General features: G+C 42.6%; 1 protein-coding gene across 1 annotated transcript in view; it reads right to left on the reverse strand.

Moving 5' to 3' along the window:
* The window catches only part of LOC117508274 (sodium- and chloride-dependent GABA transporter 2-like), a 527,846-nt gene that overhangs the window by 480,514 nt on the left and 28,870 nt on the right, over positions 1–18,462 (reverse strand). Inside the window, 1 exon segment of the mRNA XM_034167957.1 lies at positions 7,626–7,729. Within this exon segment, the coding sequence (XP_034023848.1) occupies positions 7,626–7,729 (104 nt within the window).

The following is an 18,462-nucleotide window of genomic DNA, read 5'->3' on the forward strand; positions in this document are numbered from 1 at the left end:
AACTGTCTGCGGCCATTGGACCCAAAAAGAACAATTTTACTCTCATCAGTCCACAAAATATTCCTCCATTTCTCTTTAGGCCAGTTGATGTGTTCTTTGGCATATTGTAACCTCTTCTGCACATGTATATTATTTAACAGAGGTACTTTGCAGGGGATTCTTGCAAATAAATTACCTTCACACAGGCATCTTCTAACTGTCACAGCACTTTGCCATTCTGGTTATTCTTCTATCCATTTTGATGGTTGTTTTCTGTTTTCTTCCACGCGTCTGTTTTTTTGTCCATTTTAAAGCATTGGAGATCATTGTAGATGAACAGCCTATAATTTTTTGCACCTGCGTATAAGTTTTCCCTCTCCAATCAACGTTTTAATCAAACTACGCTGTTCTTCTGAACAATGTCTTGAACGTCCCATTTTCCTCAGGCTTTCAAAGAGAAAAGCTGTTTGTTCCACAAAACTGACAAATTCACTGACTGAATGCCACACAACTATTATTGTGAACACCCCCTTTTCTACTTTTTTTACTAATAGCCCACTTTCATAGCCTTAAGAGTGTGCATATCATGAATACTTGGTCTTGTTGTTGTAATTGATTGAGAGTTGGCTTTATGGCTGCTCTCAGGGTGCCTGTCTGCTGGAAGCTCTGTAATAAACAAGAGCCTCCAGCAGGATGTTCAAAGACAAAAGTGTGGGCTCATTGTTTGGGTCTGTTGCTACTTTTAATATTATTAGACGCTATTATGGTGTTTAAAACTCAAATTTACTTTATTAGCAGTTGCAAATCTACCAGAGACAATATTGGAATTTATTGGTTATCTGTAACTTCCGATACATTTTTGGGTGGTTTATTGTTTTATCTTTATCAAAGATAACTTTTCAGTTATCTGATTAATTTAATCAATTTAATTAGTAATTTTATATATATATATATATATATATATATATAGTCTCAACAAAAATATTAACGCAACACTTTTGGTTTTGCTCCCATTTTGTATGAGATGAACTCAAAGATCTAAAACTTTTTCCACATACACAATATCAGCATTTCCCTCAAATATTGTTCACAAACCAGTCTAAATCTGTGATAGTGAGCACTTCTCCTTTGCTGAGATAATCCATCCCACCTCACAGGTGTGCCATACCAAGATGCTGATTAGACACCATGATTAATGCACAGGTGTGCCTTAGACTGTCCACAATAAAAGGCCACTCTGAAAGTTGCAGTTTTATCACACAGCACAATGCCACAGATGTCGCAAGATTTGAGGGAGCTTGGCATGCTGACAGCAGGAATGTCAACCAGAGCTGTTGCTCATGTATTGAATGTTCATTTCTCTACCATAAGCCGTCTCCAAAGGCGTTTCAGAGAATTTGGCAGTACATCCAACCAGCCTCACAACCGCAGACCACATGTAACCACACCAGCCCAGGACCTCCACATCCAGCATGTTCACCTCCAAGATCGTCTGAGACCAGCCACTCGGACAGCTGCTGAAACAATCGGTTTGCATAACCAAGGAATTTCTGCACAAACTGTCAGAAACCGTCTCAGGGAAGCTCATCTGCATGCTCGTCATCCTCATCGGGGTCTCGACCTGACTCCAGTTCATCGTCGTAACCGACTTGAGTGGGCAAATGCTCACATTCGCTGGCGTTTGGCATGTTGGAGAGGTGTTCTCTTCACGGATGAATCCCGGTTCACACTGTCCAGGGCAGATGACAGACAGCGTGTGTGGCGGCGTGTGGGTGAGCGGTTTTCTGATGTCAATGTTGTGGATCGAGTGGCCCATGGTGGCGGTGGGGTTATGGTATGGGCAGGCGTCTGTTATGGACGAAGAACACAGGTGCATTTTATTGATGGCATTTTGAATGCACAGAGATACCGTGACGAGATCCTGAGGCCCATTGTTGTGCCATACATACAAGAACATCACCTCATGTTGCAGCAGGATAATGCACGGCCCCATGTTGCAAGGATCTGTACACAATTCTTGGAAGCTGAAAATGTCCCAGTTCTTGCATGGCCGGCATACTCACCGGACATGTCACCCATTGAGCATGTTTGGGATGCTCTGGACCGGCGTATACAACAGCATGTACCAGTTCCTGCCAATATCCAGCAACTTCGCTCAGCCATTGAAGAGGAGTGGACCAACATTCCACAGGCCACAATTGACAACCTGATCAACTCTATGCGAAGGAGATGTGTTGCACTGCATGAGGCAAATGGTGGTCACACCAGATACTGACTGGTATCCCCCCCCAATAAAACAAAACTGCACCTTTCAGAGTGGCCTTTTATTGTGGACAGTCTAAGGCACACCTGTGCACTAATCATGGTGTCTAATCAGCATCTTAGTATGGCACACCTGTGAGGTGGGATGGATTATCTCAGCAAAGGAGAAGTGCTCACTATCACAGATTTAGACTGGTTTGTGAACAATATTTGAGGGAAATGGTGATATTGTGTATGTGGAAAAAGTTTTAGATCTTTGAGTTCATCTCATACAAAATGGGAGCAAAACCAAAAGTGTTGTGTTTATATTTTTGTTGAGTGTGTATATATATATTGTGTGTGTGTGTGTGTGTGTGTGTGTGTGTGTGTGTGTGTGTGTGTGTGTGTGTGTGTGTGTGTGTGTGTGTGTGTGTGTGTGTGTGTGTGCGTGTGTTCTGTTCTTTCCTTTCTTCTCCTGCATTTGGGGTGCAGTACTGGGAAGGACAAGGAATGTGGCTTAGGTGTAGCATAACCCCTAAATATTAGTCTTCTCTCTGACTCTGTCTCTTTTGCTGCTGGGCTATGGCAGTGGAGCTGTCATGTGCCTGACTCCCTCTATGCCAGACTGTAATTTTTTGTTACTCTGTCATATTAGAGAGAGACTGGCAGCAGTAAACAATGCAGACCTTAACCGGTTGTGGTGTCACTTATTAATCCAACAACACAGAATGAAAGAAGGAGGGCCAGACCTCTCCACTGGAGGCATCCACATGTTGGACAGCAGAGTTCTCACAAAGTGATTAATAATTTAAAGATATATTACAGTTTCTCTAAATGACATACAACTGGCTAAGATGTGATTACGTCCATATTCTCTTCCCCTCTCAGACGTGTGGGCCAGAGTGTGTGCTCTGCACTTCTTGATATTGTCTGCATTGGTAGTGTAAACTGCAGCTGTGGTGGAACCCTGTTGTTTGTGTCTATCTATCCTTCTTAAAATGTGGATTAGGCAAGAAAACCTTTTGACTTGTCTTGCCATTATATTGTCCTTGCCATCTATTTCATCTGTTAATTGTTGTAATTTGGTGTGTGTGTGTGGGGGGGTTATCCTTCACAAGTTCACATTTCTCCAATGTCTAAATCTCCAGTATATAATCTCTAAATCCTAGAGTTGTAGTCTTACACACCTCTCTGCAGCTTCTCTCCCCCTGCCATCCCCTCATTACCCCATCCCCGTAGAGATGGTGCCTGCTCCCAGACCACCAATAACCTGCAAAAATCTATTTAAGCATAAAAATTCAAAAAGAAAAAATAATATAGCACCTTCAACTGCACCACAGACTAAAACAGTTAAATGTGGTCTACTAAACATTAGGTCTCTCTCTTCTAAGTCCCTGTTAGTAAATGATATAATAATTGATCAACATATTGATTTATTCTGCCTTACAGAAACCTGGTTACAGCAGGATGAATATGTTAGTTTAAATGAGTCAACACCCCCGAGTCACACTAACTGCCAGAATGCTCGTAGCACGGGCCGAGGCGGAGGATTAGCAGCAATCTTCCATTCCAGCTTATTAATTAATCAAAAACCCAGACAGAGCTTTAATTCATTTGAAAGCTTGACTCTTAGTCTTGTCCATCCAAATTGGAAGTCCCAAAAACCAGTTTTATTTGTTATTATCTATCGTCCACCTGGTCGTTACTGTGAGTTTCTCTGTGAATTTTCAGATCTTTTGTCTGACTTAGTGCTTAGCTCAGATATGATAATTATAGTGGGCGATTTTAACATCCACACAGATGCTGAGAATGACAGCCTCAACACTGCATTTAATTTATTATTAGACTCAATTGGCTTTGCTCAAAATGTAAATGAGTCCACCCACCACTTTAATCATATCTTAGATCTTGTTCTGACTTATGGTATGGAAATTGAAGACTTAACAGTATTCCCTGAAAACTCCCTTCTGTCTGATCATTTCTTAATAACATTTACATTTACTCTGATGGACTACCCAGCAGTGGGGAATAAGTTTCATTACACTAGAAGTCTTTCAGAAAGCGCTGTAACTAGGTTTAAGGATATGATTCCTTCTTTATGTTCTCTAATGCCATATACCAACACAGTGCAGAGTAGCTACCTAAACTCTGTAAGTGAGATAGAGTATCTCGTCAATAGTTTTACATCCTCATTGAAGACATCTTTGGATGCTGTAGCTCCTCTGAAAAAGAGAGCTTTAAATCAGAAGTGCCTGACTCCGTGGTATAACTCACAAACTCGCAGCTTAAAGCAGATAACCCGTAAGTTGGAGAGGAAATGGCGTCTCACTAATTTAGAAGATCTAATTGAAGAAAATAAGAACAACCCCAGGTTTCTTTTCAGCACTGTAGCCAGGCTGACAAAGAGTCAGAGCTCTACTGAGCCGAGTATTCCTTTAACTTTAACTAGTAATGACTTCATGACTTTCTTTGATAATAAAATTTTAACTATTAGAGAAAAAATTACTCATAACCATCCCAAAGATGTATCGTTATCTTTGGCTGCTTTCAGTGATGCCGGTATTTGGTTAGACTCTTTCTCTCAGATTGTTCTGTCTGAGTTATTTTCATTAGTTACTTCATCCAAACCATCAACATGTCTATTAGACCCCATTCCTACCAGGCTGCTCAAGGAAGCCCTACCATTATTTAATGCTTCGATCTTAAATATGATCAATCTATCTTTATTAGTTGGCTATGTACCACAGGCTTTTAAGGTGGCAGTAATTAAACCATTACTTAAAAAGCCATCACTTGACCCAGCTATCTTAGCTAATTATAGGCCAATCTCCAACCTTCCTTTTCTCTCAAAAATTCTTGAAAGGGTAGTTGTAAAACAGCTAACTGATCATCTGCTATATGCTGCTATAGACGTAGACTGCTGGGGGGTTCCCATGATGCACTGTTTCTTTCTCTTTTTGCTCTGTATGCACCACTCTGCATTTAATCATTAGTGATCGATCTCTGCTCCCCTCCACAGCATGTCTTTTTCCTGGTTCTCTCCTTCAGCCCCAACCAGTCCCAGCAGAAGACTGCCCCTCCCTGAGCCTGGTTCTGCTGGAGGTTTCTTCCTGTTAAAAGGGAGTTTTTCCTTCCCACTGTAGCCAAGTGCTTGCTCACAGGGGGTCGTTTTGACCGTTGGGGTTTTACATAATTATTGTATGGCCTTGCCTTACAATATAAAGCGCCTTGGGGCAACTGTTTGTTGTGATTTGGCGCTATATAAAAAAATTGATTGATTGATTGATCTGCAGAGGAATGGTCTATTTGAAGAGTTTCAGTCAGGTTTTAGAATTCATCATAGTACAGAAACAGCATTAGTGAAGGTTACAAATGATCTTCTTATGGCCTCAGACAGTGGACTCATCTCTGTGCTTGTTCTGTTAGACCTCAGTGCTGCTTTTGATACTGTTGACCGTACAATTTTATTACAGAGATTAGAGCATGCCATAGGTATTAAAGGCACTGCGCTGCGGTGGTTTGAATCATATTTATCTAATAGATTACAATTTGTTCATGTAAATGGGGAATCTTCTTCATAGACTAAGGTTAATTATGGAGTTCCACAAGGTTCTGTGCTAGGACCAATTTTATTCACTTTATACATGCTTCCCTTAGGCAGTATTATTAGACGGCATTGCTTAAATTTTCATTGTTACGCAGATGATACCCAGCTTTATCTATCCATGAAGCCAGAGGACACACACCAATTAGCTAAACTGCAGGATTGTCTTACAGACATAAAGACATGGATGACCTCTAATTTCCTGCTTTTAAACTCAGATAAAACTGAAGTTATTGTACTTTGCCCCACAAATCTTAGAAACATGGTGTCTAACCAGATCCTTACTCTGGATGGCATTACCCTGACCTCTAGTAATACTGTGAGAAATCTTGGAGTCATTTTTGATCAGGATATGTCATTCAAAGCGCATATTAAACAAATATGTAGGACTGCTTTTTTGCATTTACGCAATATCTCTAAAATTAGAAAGGTCTTGTCTCAGAGTGATGCTGAAAAACTAATTCATGCATTTATTTCCTCTAGGCTGGACTATTGTAATTCATTATTATCAGGTTGTCCTAAAAGTTCCCTGAAAAGCCTTCAGTTAATTCAAAATGCTGCAGCTAGAGTACTGACGGGGACTAGAAGGAGAGAGCATATCTCACCCATATTGGCCTCTCTTCATTGGCTTCCTGTTAATTCTAGAATAGAATTTAAAATTCTTCTTCTTACTTATAAGGTTTTGAATAATCAGGTCCCATCTTATCTTAGGGACCTCATAGTACCATATCACCCCAATAGAGCGCTTCGCTCTCAGACTGCAGGCTTACTTGTAGTTCCTAGGGTTTTTAAGAGTAGAATGGGAGGCAGAGCCTTCAGCTTTCAGGCTTCTCTCCTGTGGAACCAGCTCCCAATTCAGATCAGGGAGACAGACACCCTCTCTACTTTTAAGATTGGGCTTAAAACTTTCCTTTTTGCTAAAGCTTATAGTTAGGGCTAGACTGCTGGGGTGTTCCCATGATGCACTGAGTGTTTCTTTCTCATTTTTGCTCTGTATGCACCACTCTGCATTTAATCATTAGTGATTGATCTCTGCTCCCCTCCACAGCATGTCTTTTTCCTGGTTCTCTCCCTCAGCCCCAACCAGTCCCAGCAGAAGACTGCCTCTCCCTGAGCCTGGTTCTGCTGGAGGTTTCTTCCTGTTAAAAGGGAGTTTTTCCTTCCCACTGTCGCCAAGTCCTTGCTCACAGGGGGTCGTTTTGACTGTTGGGGTTTTTACGTAATTATTGTATGGCCTTGCCTTACAATATAAAGCGCCTTGGGGCAACTGTTTGTTGTGATTTGGCGTTATATAAATAAAACTGATTGATTGATTGATAAATCCAAATCTTCTATCTTCAGTTTTCACATTTCTCAATCATCCAAATCCTCAGATTTTAGTATGCTCATACAGAAATTTAGAGGCCCTAACTGGCTGAGTGGGAACTTTTTTCTTTTGTTTTTTCCATATGCAAGACATTCATTGTTCAATCTCTGCTTGTGTTGTGATGATACTACTTTGGAAATCTAAAAATCTCATTTCTTGAAGTCATTCATTTGGCAGTTCAGGGTTCAGTCTCATGCCACAGTGTGACCCATGTGCAAATTTCCAAGTCTCAGTTCTCCATGGACTTATGCTGGGAGCTGCTGTTGCTGCTATGATTTACAGTCCAATGTACCACAATTCAGGAATTGTGCATCACTGGGTCCAAGTGTTCACAGCCTACTTGGCTTGGGATGGTCGCTGCTTACAGCAATATTTTTTATTCCAGTAGTGGTTTTTTGTTACTTTTAGCTCCATAAGACATTAATACACACTTACTTGTAGCAGTTGTTGTTGTAGGTATTGTAGCTGCCAAGCACAGTTAAAGTACCCGCACCCACACTGTATGAATAGAAGATCTGAGCTCCAGCTGCCATCCAAACCTGTTCCATGAGAGACATTAAAATTAAAGCCCCCGTCACACATAGCAAGAATGTGGAGGAACCATTCCTGACATGGCAAATACTGCCATAATCCGACAAAAGGGGAAGAAAAGAGGTGTGGTCAGCCATGTCCAAATGCATCTGGACTGCCTCGTGCACACCTGCAGGATGCAACCCAACCATATTTCAGACAACAGTCAGATGACACAGACTGCTGTCAGACGGCACCAACATTGGAGCTGTCACTCACCCACTCACTCACCCACGCAATAAAATCTCTGCTTGTCCTCACTTTCCCACTGCTAAACTGACCTCTCATCAGTGGATGTCTCACATGACGGAGTACGCACATGTACCTGCGTAGAACAGGTGATCTGAGTGATGAGTGTGTGTGTGTCCACTCAGCTGCGTATGTGTGTTCCCAATGGCTGAACAAGCCGCGTGTGCAGAACAGGTGATCAAAGCAGTGTGCGAGTGTGTGGCCGAAATGTTCGCTCAGCTGTGTGTATATGTGTTCATAAATGCTGTACCAGCCACTTTGCGTGCGCGAGCACAGGAGCTGCCCATCCAGAGAGCGCACAAACAGGCTGACAACTGTCAATGATCACCTGCTGTTGTACAGTCCTGTGAAAAATCCCTTTCAGTGTTTGATCAGTATACACTTGCATTGCTAGATTTTATTCCATATTTTATTCCATATAGTTATTCCATAACTGCTGCTAGCACGTCCACCAACGTCCCACATGCAGCCAGTGGACTCTCTTTTTTCTTTTTTAAACTTTTTTGTTTTCATTTTACTTGATACGCATCTTAACACAACTGTAGCTGGATTATTGTTGTGGGACGGCGCTTCACATGGGATTTATTTAAATCAGAGGTGGATTATACATTTGTCAGCTGATCGACATTGCCAGCACACAGCGCAGCCGGGTGAAAGGGACTTGATTCGCTGTTTGCACAGCGCTGTGGAACGCGAGGTACCGAAGGTGAGTTACATGTTTATTTATGTCGTCATGTGCTGGGCAAACATTTCCACATCATACCTGCTACAGACTTTAGGAGGTGAATGTCTAACAATACGTGCATTACAGCGGTGACCCCTCACATATACCGGACAGATCAGTCTGGACGTGCCCAGTAACAGAAGCACAAAATTAAAGTTCAGTGCTGACATTAGCCAAGTTGAGGAAAGCAGGACTGTAATTCCTTTATTAAAAGACCAACCTTTTTTTTAAACCATTTAAACCACGGGACCGCAGTCTGACGTGCACCTGCTAAATAAATCGGACCTTGCAAAAGGTTGTGATTTACTTGTACTCACTCCTTTCTCTCTTGTCATATTTTAATAGTTTTTGCTGTAAGCACACAGACTATATTTCAATCAGGAATCAAATATGTTTGGCAGAAAAGTCCACAAATGTGATCAACTTCACAAGATGTTTTTTACGTAATTATTGTATGGCCTTGCCTTACAATATAAAGCGCCTTGGGGCAACTGTTTGTTGTGATTTGGCGCTATATAAATAAAATTGATGATGATGAATTGATGAAGATGGAGTCAGAAATCTAAAAAGTTGCTCAAATGACCAGCAGTTCATGAAGGAAATTGTATATCTTGAGCTTGTTGAGGAACAAATTAATCCAGAAAAAAGCATAATCCAGGAAAATTGCCAGAGACACAATGGAGAACTTTAAAACTGTCACTTTTCACACACTCTTTATCAGCAGTCGTAAAGCAAAAGAGCATATTTGGTGTTCATGCAACAAAGAAGTTGCCATATCTAGGGCTGCAAGAACGAATCGATAAAATCGATAAAATCTGATGACAACAGTCGTTGGCAATACATTGCGTCATTGATGCGTTGTGTTGAGCGATTATGACGTCAGAAGCTGCTGGCCGCTTCTGACGCCAGTAGCGACCAGTGCACAAAGCAGATCAGACACTGTTTTATAGAACTACACAGTTAGAATATGGCAGATGCAAGTATACAAAAGAAAGTTAAGACTTCAAAAGTGTGGGAGCACTTTACGTTAAACAATGCAAAGACGCTTGTTAACTGCAACATTTGCAAGTCGGACCTCGCACGGGAGTACGACGGTAATGATGCAGCATCTCAAACGAAAGCATATCGAAGTCATCAACGAGGAAGGGGAGAGCTCAGTGTCTGGGTAAGTTAAATGTTTGTTTATTATTGTGTAAGCAGTCGTAACGTCTCAGTATGAGAAGTCAGGCAGTGATATGAAGCCTGACGGTTGGATCTAGTCAGGCTCAGGCTGTCTGCGCGTCTCCCAGAGCAGTGAGGTGAGGGGCAGAGAGTGAGAGAAAAATAAAAAGAACAGTAACAGCACCGACAGTTTTTTTTTAATTAATGTTGTCAAAGTCCTACCATCAACATTAACGCTTGTCCGATTGTCTGGGACAAGTGTAAAATCGGACAAGTAATAGCTCTAAATCGTTGTCTGTCTGGTTTAAAACGTTCAAATTCTTCTCGCACCTCGCGAGAAAGCGTCTTCGGCTTTTCCTGCCACACTCCACGCAGCGGACAATCAGAAAACATGATAACACAGGGTTCTCCCCAGAAAATGGAACAACGACGCCGCGCCACACACTCCCCCGCAGACAGAGAGCCGAGCAGCGCTGTAGCGGGAAAAAACTGTCAAAGTCTTCACATAAAACGAGCTGCTTCTGCTTGTATAGCTCCAGAAATTCATTTATAGGCTTTATTTTACAGTTGAAAGCCTTCATGTTTCCAAAGTTTGCTCAAATACGGTATGAGAGTGAAGAGTCTCTCATTCCCTCACACACAGACAGACAGACAGAGAGAGAGCCAGAGAGACAGACAGACAGAGATGTGGGATGAGTCACGTGTGTCATTGTGAAATGACCACATAGTTTACAAGTTATACAGAGAATGTTGCACATATAATGAGTCAGGCTACAGTTTTTGATTTAGGTTTTATGGTTAACTGGTTATGCTAATTGCTCATTTGCAGCAATAAAAATACCTCTTTTTTCACCATATATTTTATAACATTTATATGTTTCAATGTTGTTTTATGGCAACTCAGCCCTTTGATAAAGCAATGCCATTTGAAATAATTATTTTTGTTCTTTATTATAAACTGTTTTATTCTTTATTATTTTATATTTCAACAGCCAAGGGACATTTGACAATTTGTTGATTTTCAAGTATTTTAAGTTTTCAAATAATGTTCTGTTGTTAAATAAAGTGATGGAAGGAGAGAAAAATTGTTTCCCGGTCACATTTTTAAAAAAATTCCCCGCTAATCCAATTAATTGTGTCGAAACCCCATCAGATTAATCGATTACCCAAATAATCGTTTGTTGCAGCCCTAGCCATATCACATATCATGATCCCTGGTCTCAGCTGCAAACCATCTATATCTGAATGAATGATGGGCATGGTGGCTTAAGCCCCGGTCACACGGCACTAGCAAAGGACATCAAAGCCAAAATGAAACAAGAAATCTGAATTTACGTTGACTTTTGGAGACATCGTTTAACTGTCATCGAGCTTCGTTCCTGTAGCTGGCGCTTCATCAGAATTTTTAAACTGTTGAAAAATCTGAACGAATCCTGACGACAACCTCAATTTGTCCGTATTCCATTTTGCTCCGTTTGTGTAGTTCCCATACCATCAGCGTTCCATTTGATTGTCATCCAACTTTGTCCAACCTCCCAAGTCCGATGTCTTGCATGAACATTGATGATATCTGAACGGATCAATAACTAAAGATCCGACGAGCTGAACATGACTCATCCATGTGTGGGACCAAAAACAACGTTTTCATACAGAAACAATAGTGGCAAAAAATTTGATCACCTACTTTAACTATTTACGCATGTTGCAGCCATCTCTGGCTCCAATGTGCGTGTGCGCGCACACATTGTTGTAGTGAACACAGACCTGTTGTCAAGACAACGCAGGTGCAGGTGGCTGTGGAGAGCACAGACGCGCTGCAGAAATGATCACGGCATCAAGGTCACCATTCACTTAGTTTTTCATTTTTTAGTTTCAGTTTTGTTTCAGTCTTTTATGCACTCTGTACGCACAGGCTTTTCGGTGATGGGAGAAGTGCCGGCTCATTCGCCCACGATTTGTGGCTCTGTGACTTTTTTCCTTCGTTCAGCTAACACCGTGTGCTCTGTGACCGGGGCTTTAGTCGTTTGCACTGTTGCCTCACAGCAAGAAGGTTGTGGAATCGCTTCCCGCCTGGGCCTTTCTGTGTTGGGTTTGCATGTTCTCCCGATGTTTATTTGGGATCCCTCTGGGTGCTCCAGCTTCCTTCTACCTCCAAACACATGCAGGTTACATGAACTGGGAACTTTAAATTGACCATAGGTGTGCTTGCAGGTGTAATAAATGATATTGTTTGTGAGACATACAGTGAGGCAAATAAGTATTTAATCCACTGTTGATTTTGCAAGTTTTCTCACCTACAAAGAATGGAGAGGTCTGTCATTTTTATTGTAGGTACACTTCAACTGTGAGAGACAGAATCTAAAAAATAAAAAAATAAAATAAAAAAAATCAGAAAATCACATTGTATTATAATTAAATAATTAATAATTTGTATTTTAATGCATGAAATAAGTATCTGTTCACCTACCAACCAGCAAGAATTCTGTCTCTCACAGACCTGTTAGTTTTTCTTTAAGAAGCCCTCTTATTCTGCACTCTTTACCTGTATTACCTGCACCTGTTTGAACTCGTTACATGTATAAAATGCACCTGTCCACACACTCAATCACACTCCAACCTGTCCACCATGACCAAGACCAAAGAGCTGTCTAAGGACACCAGGAACAAAACTGTAGACTTGCACAATGCTGGGATGGGCTACAGGACAATAAGCAAGCAGCTTGGTGAGAAGACAACAACTGCTGGTGTAATTATTAGAAAATGGTAGAAACACAAGATGACTGTCAATCTTCCTCAGTCTGGGGCTCCATGCAAGATCTTGCCTCGTGGGGTAATGATGCTTTTGAGAAAGCCCAGAACTGCACAGGAGGACCTGGTCAGTGACCTGACGAGAGCTGGAACCACAGTCACAAAGACTGTGTCGCGGCTCGTCTTTTTGGTCTTCTCAGGATGTCGTCTTTTAGATAACACAAACTAATTGCAAGTGATATGCTAGAAAGAGGACACAACACTTTAGAATAATTCAGCCTTAAGCAAGATAAAATGCACAGAGTTTTTAAGTTTATTTAAGCCTTCGACACAAAGCTTAGACAAACTGAGTCCTCTAGAGAGACTGAATATGACAACCGCGCTCGTCTATTTATTGGAGACCCGCGGGCATCGCTCCTCCTTCGACTTTTTTATTTATTTCATTCCCAAGACATGGTTTTCTATTGGAAGCGTCCTCTAGTGAACCCTAAGCAGGTGTTAGGCCATTATTTCAATGTGACAAATGCTCCCATTAAACATGAAGGATTTACAACTGATTTTTTTAAAAGACCTTCAGCCACAGGTGCAGCTGGCCTGAGGCCCCCTCCGCACGTGGCCTCAGCCACACGTGCAGCTGGCCTGAGGCCCCCGCACGTGGCCTGCCGGAAAGCACCTAAAAGGCCTTGGAAAGCCCCTGACAGACTAAATGACTAATAGAGCCCCTTTTTTGGGTTGAACACCTGCTAGTTCAACCAGAGGACATACAGTTCGGATCAGGACACTTGATAGTTCATCACAGTTCAAATATGGACCTAAAAATTCTTCTACAGTCCCTCCTCTGGGACTCGAAAGAGTCCCATTACATCAACTATACTCTTGGGTTGTTTACTGACAAGACATCCTCATTTGTGCATCGCAATAAAAAAGAAAAACACAGCACTCGACTTACTGATAACTCTGGTGCGGATATGAATATCAGTGATACTTCACACGGTAAATATATTGCAGTGCAGGTGAACCTACATACTAAGGCACAAGGTAAGCAATTAGCTGGATTATATCAACACAAGGTGACATTCAAACATTGAGTTTTGGTGTAATTCAAGGCACTTAAAATGGCCACATAAAACAAGTTACAGCAACTTCTTAATCATGGCAAAGTAAAGGCTTTACATTGACATCAGTGCAACCAATCATCTTCTGGCATCTATTGACTCACTCAACCAGAGGCTCCAACCCATTATACTTGGTTCTACATATTATTTTGTTAAAGCATCACACATTTATTATTTAAATGCATCAAATAACCCCTACGTTACCACTATTTAGTCAACCAATCAAGAAACTATTCTAAGGTTAGCGCAGCTATGTCTAGTTAAATGATAAACACAATAAATGGTTTCCCTTCATGTCCGTCCTTAAGTCATTTGCCTTAGTCAATCATATAATGGTTTTCATTATAGGCCATTTCTCAACATTCTCCACTTTGTTTTTCTTCTTTTTCAGCTTGTTTTCTAATGCCCTTTTTGGCCAGACGCCAAATTTAGGCGATGCATGTCTCTTGAGGCATGCTATAATTTAAGAAAAAGGGGTCCCTATGGTGCATCTTTACTACTAAATCTACAAACACGCCGTGTAAGGGTCCCCTTTTTATAACTTTGCAATGTGATATCTATGTGTATGCATTTAGCTTTATCTGTGTTACGCAGATGATGGTAAGGACAGACATTTACCCAACCTTCGTTACTAACATATATCCTTCTTTGTTTTTATTTACACTCAGATTTCTGAAACCAGTCCGCAATTCAAACTCAAGAACCAAGATCATAGTCCGTGTTCAGTGCCATTACGTCAGTCCGCGCTCCTCAGCATTTACTCAGCATCTGAAGTTTTGGGAGAAGTTGGGGAACATGGGGAGGTTGGCCTTTCAGGGGTAGTGGGGGAAGGATCAGGAATTATGGCTTTCAGACAGTCGTGCAGTTCTCTGATGGATCTTTCCAGCTCCTTGTGCTGCTTGGCCAGGTTGTACAGGGCCCCCAGAGAATTCTTGCCCACATTCAGGGTGGTGGTGGCCAGCCCTAGCTGTTCCCTTTCCATATGCTCCATCATGCAGGCTAGCATGTCCATACTAGACTGAAGGTCCTAGCAGTGAATTGGGTCTAGGATGCACTCGGGCGGTTGCTGCATATGGCCGACCTTGGCTGCCTCCCCTGGAGGGTATCGTTGCCACTGGCACATGTGACTGTCTCCATGGCTGTTCCTGAGTCCAAAGGGTCTTTCAGGTGATGGTGGAGTCCTCGGGCCGACTCTTGCTGCAGGCAGATTCTGTGAAGCCGTCATCGCCAGGTGCTGGAACGATGAAGATCCTTCTGTTGCCAACTGGTTTAGCTGCTGGATGGAAGGCGGCTGTGGCGACCAATCATGTCTCGACCATCCCTCCTGTATATCCTCTTCTCCAAACAGTTCTGAGAGTCCAATCAGACTTGATAGAGGCAGATCAGGCATAGGTCCCTGATCAGGGGAGTCTGGTCTCTCAGCCATACTCCTGTGTCCTAGTAATATACATATACGTTCATTATTACAGCTCCATGTCATTCTTTCAGATATTGTCTATCCTATCCCTCATTTTTGTGGGTGCATGTGTGTGAATGTAAATGTGCGTGCATGTCTTCTTCCTCGTCTACAATATCACCAAGCACGGTCCATCCCAGTCCTCCCTATCTGGGGTGTACGCCACAATATTAGGGAGCTGGGGGCTGTCGGGGAGGATAATTGGTATTTCATCCATTTCCATATATTCTGGTTCTCTGTCTGTTTCGTTTGTGCTTTCTTCTAGGGCTCGGATGGCTAGCAGTGGGAGCTGTCCTACTGTGGATGAAATCAATTTATTGACCAGAAATTTTATCAAGGGAATACCACAACATATTACCAGCAAGACCGCCACCCCTGTTAGTGCCAAGATTACACCTATCTGGTACAACCAGTCTTTCCATGATATCCACCCTCTCCTTAGAGTCCCAAACAGTGAAAACAGTGGGCCAATATTCATTCCATTCCCTACAATGTATCCAGAATCGTTAGTTTCATTTCTCCCTCCTATGGAGTTACTTAACAGTTCCTGTTGCATCTCCTCAAGTGTGATTAAGAGCTCTGTCAAATTTCCGTCTTCCCCTGTACGCATGGGAATAGCTGTGCAACATTCGGTGGCTTTGATCATAATACAAACTCCTTGTTCATCAGCCATCATCATCTCGATAGCTAATCTATTTTGCATTGTCATTAGCGAGGTGGCGTGCAGTTGTTCGGTTAAGGCTCCTACTGCTGCCAATGTCCAGTTCAGGTATCTTTGCTGATTATACCACAAGTAATTAATCCACTGCACCTCCTGGAACCTAGAACGGATTTTTGGAGTAACCCCGAACAGAGCCAATGCCCATCCCCATTTATCCGCATCTTCATCTGCTTTAACTCTGCTACTGTCTATGGCTTCTAACTGTCGGGGTATCCCTTCTGGTATCCCGTTTCTTACTGTGATGTTGTAGTCTGTTTTAAACGTCATTATTCCTCTTTTCTTACGAAGTTTCTGTGGCATGGGTTGTATTGAATTTGGCATTTCAATTACTGTTATTGCTCCTGTGAGCATCACAGGAGCACAAAGGCCTTTCCAATTCGGGGACAGCGATGACAGGAGTTTCCTTTTTTGTCCGCAAATCCAAAAGATGTCAGCTAAGGGTACCGTTCCCTTAGCTAAATTTGGAGTAGATACCCATGAAGCATGGGTGAGATTCAGTCCAATTACAGACCCCCCTGTGGCCGGTACTATTTGTTCACACTGTATGCCTGCTGCTGGCAGGGTGTGACAGACGGTAATGTTCCATGCTGTTTTGGCCGGTTTGTATTCTTGCTGCTTTTGCATACACTGTATGTGGTGTTTTGGCTGGGTCGTCCCTACCTGCCAATCGCTTATGTATTGTGCTACTAAGCCTTTAGCTATACAGAATGGGTGTATCATCCCTTTCTCTATTTTAATCATAGGTGGAACGGTTCCTTCTGTACTTAGGGGCACTGGACAAAGTTTACTGTCGGCAGCATATTTTTCATCACCTACTGCCATTTTCATAACACATTGTGTATAGCATTCTGCTTGGTCTGAGTTATGTTGGGGACTCCTATAACAGTTGTTGATATCAGGTAGGGGTTTAGCCTGAGGTATCACGCCTTTCCGGTGACAGGCTATGCAAGGCTTTTCACTGATCTGCCTAGCCGAAAATTTCAACCATTGGTAAAATAAATTGGTCTTCAACCCTTGTGTGCGGGCTAGGTCTGTACTGGGATCCCATCTCCCTAAGTGACTGCTTGTTTCTAGGCTTCTAATTGTCCTCTTTTTCCTTGGTTTGATTTTTACCCATTTTGTGGCTTCATGTACTGTAACAGTTACGTCTTGCTTGGTTTCCCTGCATCCTCTTTTATCACAAATTACCTCTACGTTGAGTGTTCCCTCCTCTTCACATTTGATGCTAATGGCTTCGCCTAATATGTAATCCCCCAGCTTTCCCTGTATTCCTATGTTCTTGTAGGCTTTTGATTAATGTATACCAAATTATATGTTTTTCCTGTGTTTAGAATGCCTTGTTTAGCTGCTATTGCGGCCATGGCCACGGCACAGTCCGTTGTATGTTTTGGATGTCTATTTTCTCCCATACTGACCACCAGTAGTATTGTCAATCCCTTGAATAATTCCTTAATCATTGCTCTGATGACTGTTGAGATGTGCTACTAGATGTGCTACTAAGTGAGCCGTCACTAGATGAGCTGTCACTAGGGATGTGTGGTGTATCTGTGCTTTGTCTGGGTTGTACTTCCTGCGGTTCTTCTGTCGGTAAATCTACTGAGTTGCTGTCCGAGTCTGATGTCTCCTGTGGCCTGTCTATCTGTCGGTCTGTATTTCTGTCTGTCTGTTGGCCTACGTCTCCAGTTGTCTCTGAGTCTGCATCTGAGTCTGTCGCTGCTCTATCTGGCAGGGATCCACTACTCTCTGAAGCTGTGCTTCGTCTTTGTTCAATCAGTCTCTGTGAGCGCCTTGGCCGGTGTTCGCCTGGCTGCAGGGAGGCGTGGCCTTCCCTCTGTGCTTTTTCTGGCTGCAGGGAGGCGTGGCCGTCCCTCGGTGCTGCTGTAGGGTCTCTGGCTTCTCCTGCTTCCCCCCTTGGCCCGGCGGCTCTGCCAAGACGAGCTTGCCGAGGCCGCAGGGGCGCTGGGCCACCAACCCTACAGCAGTGGTTTAAATGAAACCAAGTGTCCTTACCGTCTACTTTGACTGCTGTACGTGAGGCAAGAATAACTTTAAAAGGACCTTCTCGGCGGGGCCTGTCCCACTTCTTTTTGAACACCTTGATGTAAACCAGATCACCAGGCTGGATGCTCTGATTTTCAAGTGGAATCTCTGCTTCTCTGTCTTCTGTAGCACCTTTGACCTGCAAAAAGATAGTTTTGTGTATTTGGGTTAACTGTCTCAGATAATTATGCCATTCGTCTTGTAGCTGCTCCAGCGATGGTCCTTCGTAGGGTCCTCTCAGGTATGGAATAGGCATCGGCCGACCTGTAAGAGCTTCAAATGGTGTCAAATGGGTTAGTCGGTTAGTTTGTGAGCGCATTGACAATAAAGCAAGCGGCAACGCATCCAGCCAGGTTAGTTTGCCATTGCTGTCTGCTATGATTTTTGCTAGTTTGTTCTTTAAAATGCCATAGCCCGTTCCACCGCCCCATTGATTGGGGGTGATAAACACACCCAAACTTCTGTTTGATACCCAATTGTTTGAATGT

The sequence above is a fragment of the Thalassophryne amazonica genome, chromosome 4 (genome assembly GCF_902500255.1).
Source record: "Thalassophryne amazonica chromosome 4, fThaAma1.1, whole genome shotgun sequence".
Classification (NCBI taxonomy): Eukaryota; Metazoa; Chordata; class Actinopteri; order Batrachoidiformes; family Batrachoididae; genus Thalassophryne; species Thalassophryne amazonica.